The 10,645-nt window shown below is 40.3% G+C and overlaps 1 protein-coding gene across 7 annotated transcripts in view; it reads left to right on the forward strand.

The window, feature by feature from the left end:
* The window catches only part of LOC138024696 (uncharacterized), a 94,987-nt gene that overhangs the window by 34,466 nt on the left and 49,876 nt on the right, over positions 1 to 10,645 (forward strand). For 3 of the 7 annotated variants that reach the window (XR_011127050.1, XR_011127051.1, XM_068871918.1), the window contains one exon: positions 2,552 to 2,636. Coding sequence is in view for 1 of the 7 variants with exons in the window: in XM_068871918.1 (XP_068728019.1) it covers positions 2,552 to 2,636 (85 nt within the window). In the remaining 6 variants the exon portion in view is untranslated. Of the gene's footprint in view, positions 1 to 945; positions 1,002 to 2,514; positions 2,637 to 10,645 lie in introns of all 7 variants that reach the window. The other 4 variants (XR_011127054.1, XR_011127055.1, XR_011127052.1 and 1 more) reach the window with 3 other exon arrangements.

Raw genomic sequence — 10,645 nt, forward strand, 5'->3', positions numbered from 1 at the left:
CAATTGTGATTTAATCAGCCAAAAAAGTGGGGTGGCTAAAGCCTCCAGCCCCACCCCCTGCACGGTCCCTGTTAAAGAGGGACCAAAAGCGTTTGTTAGAAGTATGAGCTTCATCGGTTGTGCTATTTGTAAGAGTCACTACATCCTCTTTGTACTTCCAGTACGCTGCCCTCAACTTAAGTTGGACTGTATACTTCACAGTTCTAGTTCTGTACCTTGCGGGTCTTTTTTACGATGGAGTTTGTCCCGCTTTCTCATGAGTCGCCTCAATTTGGAATCAACATAGGGAAGTCTATTTTCCTTTCTGGCTTGTTTGAAAGGGATATATTTTTCAACAGCATTATGTAGCTCGCTCTTGAAGGACGACCACAACTCATTGATAGAGGTAGATGAGTCATCATTTTGGAAATTCAAAAAAGCGGAACAAAAGCAGGACATATGTCTTTCCAAGCCTACGCAGTCGGCTTTTTTGTAAAGGAACATTTTTCGCTGCTTCTGGGTATAACTGAAGGGATATACGTCCCTCTCCACATACGCAGCCTCGTGGTCATTTATACCAGGCCTATAGGGATCGCAGTGACTTTCTTTATCAGGGAAGTGTTATTTGTCGCGAACAGATCTAGGCTGTTTTCACCCCGCGTTGGTTCGGTAACCGTTTGTGTGAGAGAATTATCTGCAAACAGTTCCACATAATTATTTGTTAGTTCGGGGTGGTTGCAATTAAACTTGAGACAATTTTTTGCCAATCAAAGCCGGGAAGATTGAAATCTTCAGTGACCCAAACATGGGAGCTTCGGTTGCGCAGATGACTAAGTGAGGCGCTGAAATTAATGAAGCTTTCCACGTCGCCTTCATGAGGATTATAGTAGGCACATTCAGACAGACGTTTGCAACCTTTAATACACACTTCAATCCAAACAATCTCACAGTCTGTTTCCCTTTCAGTTCTCCATAATGAAACAAGGTCACTAGACACCGCAATAAATACTCCAGCTCCAGAGGTATGACACCGATCACGACGAAACATATTGTAGAAAGAAAGAAAGAAAGAAAGAAAGAAATGCTTTGTTTATAGTGGAAGTGCACTTAGCTATCAAGCTAGTTTACAGGCACCCCACTTTTAACAATGTGAAAGAAACAATTCAAAGTTAACAGAAAGATTATTAAGAACCCCAACTGGCAGGAGGCAACCAGTTGGCTATTTACAAAGCGTAGTAGAGTTGAATCCGGGACAACCGGAAACAAATCCTAACCAGAGGTTAGAACGGGATTTGAACCCGGACCAGCCGCATGCAAACCCAACGCCCTAACCACTGGACCACGCTTGCCTCCAAACGATGAAATGATATATGAAATGGATCATATGTGAACTGCGGATATGAAATCAAGTCAAGCTATGATCCTCGCAGTTTTGAACGCAATTTTTGCAATTGCGTAACGAAGCCTGAAAAATTCAGGTGTCAACGGGGTTTGAACCCGTGACCTCGCGATACCGGTGCGATGCTCTAACCAACTGAGCTATGAAGCCACTGACGTTGGGAGCTGGTCACATTGTAGTGTTTAGCCAGGTCCCTTGGGAATACTTCCCCATTCGTCACGGAATCATCTTGCCAGGATTCTGTACAAAATATTATATCGGGAACAGTTGTTTCGATTAGGCTCCTAAATTCAGGCTTTTTGTTTCGTATTGATCGAGCGTTGATGTTGAGCAAGCGACAGGCAACTTTCTCGTGAGTGCACAACATTTTGACCAGTGTGATGACGAATATCACTGTCGATAAGAGTACAGGCAACGCTGAACCACTTTCGATTTGTTAATGTTCTAATGCAAAGAAAAACCATTCAAAAAGTATCCAGTTGCAATTCCAGAGTTATCATAAATGGAGGAAAAGAGAATATAATTCTGCCAGTTCTCGGTTTGATTTTGTGTCCTTACCCCAGTGCACCACACATAAGGCCGCGTACTGAAGACGAGAGAAAATTTTTGAACGCCCACCCATATAATATTTGGAAGACAATTTTGTTTTACGTCCAACAAAAAATCCTATAAAAGGATTCATATACAGTTCTAGAGTTATATGAACAGTAAAAAGAAAATTGTTTGATTCGATTTCAAGTTGAGTTTGTTCTCGCTATTACATCAAGCATGTGCGGGAAATGGCGGGAAACCTTTCGATTTCCCGTAATGCCAGCCTCAAAAAAGGCGGGAAAACCACTTGTCGCCGTTTCTGCTTTTAGCGACCTTTGTAAAACTTAGCGTCAATAATTACTTTTGTTTGAACAAGTGTTTACACTGGCTTAAAATCACATCTATTTGTTGGAAAGCTGAACAATTGAAGGAGGCTTTTGTCCTCAAGTAAGTTTGAAGATTAGCTGAAAAAGGTGATTCAGGAATTAAGAAACTAGCGATTTGACTCAGAACTAAATTAAGCTTATAATTATTGCTTGTTATCTGAAGGAAAATCAAATTGTTCCAAACATCTTAATTAATGGTTTCCTAACTTTGTCTACCAGAGACCCAAGGCCTTCAATCATTCTCTTTCCTTAACAGAGGAAGTACTGACATCTCAAGTACAACTCACAGAGGATCATCTCATCCTGAGTGCGTTAAAGAGTGGCTTATGCACATTAAACAGGTATTAAGTTTAACCATAGATATGCATTGTAAGCCGGGTGGAACACATTCATAGATATTGATGAAATGTCTAGATTTAAAACAACTTGTTTTACTCATTTTCGAAATGATGAAAAAATGGCCAACAAGCGCTAAAACACGCATGTTGTGTAACATGAAACAAGATATGAAAGTTATGAAAAACAAATCATGATAATGTAAAATTTTGCAATAAAAATGTTAATGCAGTAGAGAAGAATTATATTAAAGCATAAAAGTATCTTACAATGAAGAGGAAGCTCGCGTGTTATTGGCTAATCGTGTTCGTTACCATGAGGACACCTATATTCTCACATGTGAAAGATAAAAGTGATATGTTCACTGCGCGCGGTGAAGATATGATTTTTTAGTAAAAGGAGAAATCCTGGTATTTTCATCAGTATCTATATAATAATATGTACTAATTAAGTGAGTGGGAGGGCCGGACGAGAAAATATTTGGGTCCGTGCGCCATGACCTAGGGCCAAATATTTTCCCGTCCGGCCCGACCTCAAGTTAGTCAATAAGCATTTTATCATATGGGCTCTTTACACTATTCATGAGCACTTAGAATATGAAGTTTTGACAAAATGAGAAACAAAAATTTGCACAGAAAATTTATGTAATATGTTGTTTGCATTTACTTTTCTTGCTGTAAATAACTTGGGTGTTCAAAAGCGACGAAACCCCCCCAAAATTGTATCGCAGGGAGCAGCTGTTCACAAATGTGTCCTTTTAGACTACTTATCTTGGGGATAAGGCACAGTTCAATCTCGCAGTTTAAAATCTGATGTTATTATCAGTTGTCACAATGAATAGATTTGAATATACATACCGTTTCTGATAAGTTAAGTACAATGATATCAGTATTCACTTCTTGCACAAATCCCATAATGCACCTCTTCTACCCCCCAAAAATCTGCATAGGCATTGTTTTCGACTTCTCTTGGGACATTTTCATGTCCCGGGAGAAATTTCCAACAATGGTTATGCAAAAGTTTGAGTGGATAATTAATAATTCATAAGTTAATAAGCCAATTGCATCGCCCCATTCTGGTCACGCGGACGGGTTTGAAACCCAATGAAACACTACTTATTGATTCACTAAATGAACTTCAAACACATGTGGTTTGAAATCAATAATTTCAAACACGCGTGTTTTGAAGTCAATTAACGACAGCGAGTGCTTGCTCACAGCTCTCACATGGTTCTGAGCAACCATGAGCTGTACATTGAACATTGAACTCATTGTAGATTGAAATTATAGTTTCTTTTGTTGGGGAAGTTATTTTAAAAACTCTTGCTACGGGTTTCATCAGGTTTCCAAACGCTCGGCAACGGCCTGCGGCCTCGTGGTTTCAAATGTTTTCTCGCGTTTGGAAACCTGATGAAACCCTCGCACTCGTTTTTGAAATAGTACTTAAAATACCGTATAGCATCCAAACTAGTAATCTGATCGGAAAGACGCAGGTTCGGCGTCTGCAAAGAGGCAATCAGATACAATACAATACAATACAATACAATGCAATGCAATTCAATGCAATGCAATGCAATGCAATGCAATACAATACAAAACATACTTAATTGACCGCTCCCCATAGGGGCTTTTCAGGGCCAATGAAACACAACGAAACGACGGAACAGAACAACAACAACATCTATTAAGAATCCCAACTGGCCGGAGGCAAACCAGTTGGCTATTTACAAGTGCAGCTGAGAAGTTGAACCAGGGACTACCAGGATCAAATTCATGGAGTGGTCAGAGCGTGTCTTGAACCCGGGATCTCCGGATCTCAAGGCAAGCGCCCTAACCACTGGGCCACACTGCCTCCTCCAGATCACGTGACCGTCGAAAAAAAAAAACACGTCTCTTTGAATACTATGGACTGACTTATCAACTGGATAAAATAGTGACCTTGAACAGCTTGGGACTCCATGCCTTTCTTAATGCCTTTCCTCCCTTCCGACCACGATGCTGCATTGCCTGATCTCCCTTTACTGAGCAAAAATACACAAGCAACAATTGGACTAAAATGGCTATGGGCTTAAAGTCCCTTACCGCTTTTATTTAAATAATGCATCTCCATTGGCTCCTCGATGCAAAGTTTGGCCCAGTAAAGGTGAGGAAAAGAAAAGAAAGGAAAGGAACTTTATTTAAGTGTCTATAGTTTTCTAGCGCTGTAGCACTGGGTGGGGACACTGTAAACGCAAATCAACAAATTAACACAAATCAAGTCAAATGTTGCTTTTTGAGGAGAGGGGAAATCTGGAGCACTCGGAGAAAAACCTCTCAGAGCAGTGTAGAGAACGAACAAACTGAAGGGCACTGAAAACGCACATAAGGCCCCCTAACTGAGGGCACTGAAAACGCACTTAAGAGGGGATTGCAAAGGAAACAAACAAAGTGGACATGACAGGGGAGGAGGAGGGATGAAGGAAGCGCCTTGTATCGGTGATAAGGTGACAATGAACGATGCTCACATGGCAGTATTGTCACATGGTCCCTACAAAACCCTAGAGGGTACTAGATGCAACAGGAATGCGTCCTCCCCGTTGCCCAGGTCTCCTTGAACGTGACATTGATTAAAATTGGAGGAAAGGGCTAAACAAGTCTATTTGCATGCAAATATTTCATTTATGAGCTTTTTTGCCCAGACATTTCTTTTCCTTCGACTGTAATAAAAAATTGGTCATCCCTTTATTTTTTTATTATTGTCACTGACTCATACGACATCGAGACTTGCAAGTTGTTAGCGCGGCATCGAACTTGCAACTTGGAGTTCCCCGCTCAAATTATAACCATCACTATGTTCTGGGTAATTCCATGCTTAACTGGTCGCCTGTGTTTTTAAATTGCTAGCCGCTGTCTCTCACCTTTTGAGATTCTTAAACGGATTCATCATGATCATCATTATTCCAATGAATGTTTGTTCGGATTAGAATTATTAGAGTTATGTCTGGGCTATTTTTATCGCGGATTGGCGACAAGGAGTCATTAATACGGGTCCGTAAAATTCCTTTATGTTGAACAGTACAAGTGAGCCCAGTTCAAGCATCAAACTTTTCATTTGTCAAATCAAAGATGTGCTAGAGTCGTCCCAAAGTTCGCAAACACTGCGGGCGTTAGCGGCCGCAGTATTTGCGACCCGCAATTTCAGCCAATTTAAAAGTTCAACGTACGCGTTCGTTTCAACGATTTTAGAGCAAAAGAGAGACTGCTTGCAGTCTATTCTGTCCGGGGTTGGCCATTGGACCTCCAACAACTCGGAGTTGGGAACCTAAGTCGACGACGCATATGCATACGTTTGTGCGCGAATATTTCCCAAGGGGAAGTTTATTTTTGGTGAGCCACACAACTTCTTAAAGTGTTTTCCTCGTCATAAACTAAGATGATGGAATTTCAAGGAATTATATTGGAAATCAATTCCATTGTTTCCGTAGCTTTAATTAATGCCGCCGTGATGTAATATAAAAGAAATGTTTTTGAAAGAATTTCCATCAGTATTTCCGACGCCGCCGTGAAAACACCATGAAGGTTTATTTTTGGTGAGCCACTTAAACAAGAATTGGAAAATAAAAGATATTATCTAGACGGCAAGAATGATGTCATTCAATAAAAAATGTTTGTTTTCCTGTGGTTTCCGCGCCAGACCTTTGCACTTGCTGATTTGTAATAGGTAGTCGATCAGGATTACTATGTGGTTAATGGGATGTTCTTAAAGGAGGGCTCATCGTCACAGATTCAGAGCCAATGGCAGCAAGTTCTCAATGAGGGGTGGAGGGGGTTCCCAACCCCACCCACCCTTAATCCACCTCCTACTCGACCCTTGGCTCAAAATAAAATGCTACGCACTTTTATATTCAATCTAAACGCCCTCGTTTTCTTGTCCACCACCCTCAAAACTCGTTATTTTCCCAAAAGAAACAAGCTCCAGGATCCCCCAACTTTCTTGTGCTTCTACCTTTGCATGCAACAATCAGCATATTTTGCATGGATGTTGATAATTTCGCTCACTACCGCGCAATAGATCGTAGTTACGAACTCCTGCTGGACCAACACCTAAGGTCCTAAAATAACTCAAAAGGAAGTGTTTCCTTCGTAATGATATTTCGTATAAGGAAGACACACGCGGCAACTCAATACAACATCTAAGAGGCGTGGACGTTTTCCCCGGTTACATAGTCTGATCTCTCACATAGAGTTGTGATAAAGCGAATCTGAGAATATTCACCAAGCAAATGTGCTTCCTAAATGTGTCATCGTTTCTTAAATCTTTTAGCCGCAGTTCAAGTATGAGCAATTTACGACGATTCGGTATTATTCTTACATCAAAAAACGTGCCCTCTCTCTGTCTTGTTATGTAACTTGTGAACCAGAAAGTATTGGATTTTCATCGATTCTCTCCTGCGTGCAATATTGTTTTTCTAGACTCATCGAAAGGGAAGCGAAATTGAAGTTCGTAGACCTAATTCCAAACGGAAAAAAATACTTTTTGGCCCTTCTATGCAATGATTAAGAAGCAATACGACTCAATGATATGTCAATTCAGGCCCAAATGACTTTTCAGTGCTGAGACGTGTGATGATTCGTGGAGAGCTGCAAGTCGTGATGAAGTCTTCTCACCTTATCTTGGATGCAATTACTCCACTTATGCTATTCAAGTTTTTTTTTTTCGTGTCTTCAATACGTGACTGAAACGCTCAATCTTGTTGTTACTAGTATTAAAGAGTTATTTTATCATCATTCTCATGGACTCTCAGCAAAAGCTTTATCATCCATTGACAAGGTTTTGAATACTGAATTTCACGATACACCGTCTAGTTAGGCTCGTGGCTTCATAGATTTATATGAGATGTTTAGTTTTATTGTTTTTAATTATATAATTTTGTTTTTTTCAAGCGTGTCATGGACGTCTTGCTTGTTAGACTGGTTTATACTTTTAGTATTTTGCTTCTAGAAGTAGCTGAATTGATGAAGAAAAGCTGGTTATAAGAAGCTTCAACATTAATTTTGCGTCAACAAGTGTTCTTTCATCACATCTTCAACTTTTGTTTCATCATCGTATCAACACGGTTGAAAGGGGGGGGGGGGTGGGGGCAAACGCTTTCAACACATCTTCAACTTTTGATTCAACTTCGATTCAACTCGGTTGAAAGTGGGGGGGGGGTGGGGGGCAAATGGTTTCAAGACATCTTCAACATTTGAATCAACTTCGATTCAACACGGTTGAAAAACGCTTTCAACATCGCTGTTCAACAAAATCGAACGAATGTTGAAGCAAATGGCGAAGACGACTTCCCGGGCCTCAAGCCAGGAATGAGCCGGCCTGAGCTTATCATGTTTTTTTTACACCACATGCCATTAACCAGTATTGTTATTATTTTATTATTATGGCAGAACGAACGTCTGGATGCCCAGATTAAGGAGTATAGCTTTGACTGGGCGGGGAGTCGTAAAAACAACCGCCGCATCGCGACTAAAATCTGCTATCACATTTAAAACATTACAATACCATATAAATGTCTTAAAATATCATTGATCAAATGATGTTCAAATAAAGTATGTCTGTTAAAATCAATCGGAGTGTTCATGTAAAAAGTCTACCCGCTCAGTTTAAATATCCTTGCAATATGCAACGGGCTTGTCAAGGTGGCCTTCTTCATCTGTAGCGTAATGGTTTCACTCTTGTCCCCCGCCAGATCTTTAATATTCTGCTCCACCTCTCTTGACAAACCTCCGAGGAGATCCATAATGATGTTGTTTTGAATGATCTTGTATTCAGGGTATGCGTTTGTGGGCTCTAATCGCAGCTGACTGTACTTAAATTTTGGTCTTCTCAATATCCTTTGCCTCTCTGTTTTCCAACCATGGGCAGCTCATTTCGATAAACTATAACTTCCTTGTTGGTTTTGTCAATGATCGTAATACAGGGGTTTCAATAACTTCTGAAATAGCCGTCCATGATAGCCCATTGAAGGCGGCAGTTTGACAAGTTTATGATAGCATTTTTAGTGAAAATCAAGGCAAACTAGCCGGCGGTGTGAGGCAAAGCAGGCGACGGTATACCGCCGGTAACCGGCTTCTATTGAAACCCCTGCGTAATATCCATCCTGTTAGCTTTCACCTGCGTTGTGTCTGTATACAAGGAAACATCTTAGCAAGTTCAAAGTTCTCGCGCCACTTTTTCAACCAAACAGATGTGAAACCAAAACCAATCGTGGCTCGCGCGTGCACATTTTCCCACGCTTTGTGTCGGCTACGTGTAATTACTTCGAGTTTTGATTGGTTTACTGGGTTGTCTCCGTCGTTTTTGATTGGCCAAAGTAATTACTTTGGTTTTGGTTTTACGACGCTCGATTGAAACTCGCTCTAGGTTGATCAAGGCCCCGCAATGCTCCCTCGTCAGCCTTTGCTTTATTGTATTCAAGTTTAAACGCTTTTCTACCGAGTTTATTTTTCCCCCAGTCATAAACTGAATTAGTCTTAATCAATGCATATCTCATTTGTTAAATGCCCATTTGGAACTTAAATTCTTACGTTTGACTTACTCTAAGCATTTCATCAATATGAACCCCCAATAACTTAGTAGAAGGTTTATGTTCAATTGGCCAATCAACCATCTTTAAATTCATGAATTTAGCTTTTGTCAAGTTTTGCCGACAACCAATAGTCAAATAACTAGTTTTGGAGGTTTTGCAACTTAATTTGTTTGTCTGAAGCCAATCATCTACTGCAGCTAAATCACTATTTAAGGAACATTCAATTGTGGATATATCTTCATGAGCCATAGATATATGTACGTATCATCGGCAAACATACCAGGTGTTGTATGTTGGAGACATTTTGGGAAATCGTTTACATAAATTATAAACAAAAATGACCCAAGTATTCCCTGGGGAATGCCACATGATACATATTGTTCTGTGGATAAGACTCCATTTACGTAAGATCTTTGTGTTCTATCAATCAAATATGATTTAAGCAACTGAAGAGCATTGCCATTGACACCGTAACAAGAAAGTTTACGCAGTAAGATGTTATGATCTACAGTGTCAAAGGCTTTCTTTAAATCTATAAAGACACTACCATTAAGTTTACCAGAATCCATATTGGTAAGCGAAAGCTTTACTGCACTTATCAAAGCCGTCTGTTGTGAGCTAATCCAAACCCCTGCGAACTTGTGTAATCCCGGGATTATACCACACCTAGAAAAGGCTAATGCTTTAAGAATAAACTGCTTCTGTCGATTTTTCCTGTCATGCGAGTTTGCCTTCCAGAAAAGATTTCAAAAGGAGTGTTTTCCGGCCACCTAATCAACTGATACATCGCCCAGGTATCGCCCAGGTATCGATGCTTGAAGGTTTCTGCGATCGATACTACGTATTTGAGACTTCATACTTATATTGCTTTTTGTTCATTTCACTTTAGCTTGCTAGACACACAGTCTAAGCACCATGCGCGTGCCAGCCGACTGACTTTCAAGAGGTGACACTATAACACGGCGCCGGCAAACGTATGTTAATAAGGTGATATCGATTGCATTGCTTTCGAAGGAGGGCTTTAGTGAAAGAACGGCGGAAAGAGCGATGCGTCTGTTTGGAACCGAAAGAGTGTTTTACATAGCTGAAGATAGCCGTAATGGTTTTTCTATTCAGTGTTGAATTCTTTGATTGTGGTAATTTATTAATGAACATCCATCGAATTGTGATTAACCAACTTCTCTTGTTAATGGGGGCTCGATTAAGTAATAACATCCGTGAAATTCAATTTTGCGTTTAGAATTGTACTCATCTACGTGGGAAGTTGTTTGATATTTGCAAACGATATTACCTTGAACCATATCGTTGTTTTTGAACGACGGCTGATTAAATTTGCTTCGTCGGTAGCTTAATTCAGTCTTTACGAGAAATCCGTATTTATAGCGAGGTACATTTTCAGGGATGAGCAGTCGAATTTTTTTCGTCTGTAGCCGACAGAAGAAAGGCTGAACT

The sequence above is a fragment of the Montipora capricornis genome, chromosome 11 (genome assembly GCF_036669925.1).
Source record: "Montipora capricornis isolate CH-2021 chromosome 11, ASM3666992v2, whole genome shotgun sequence".
Lineage (NCBI taxonomy): Eukaryota > Metazoa > Cnidaria > Anthozoa > Scleractinia > Acroporidae > Montipora > Montipora capricornis.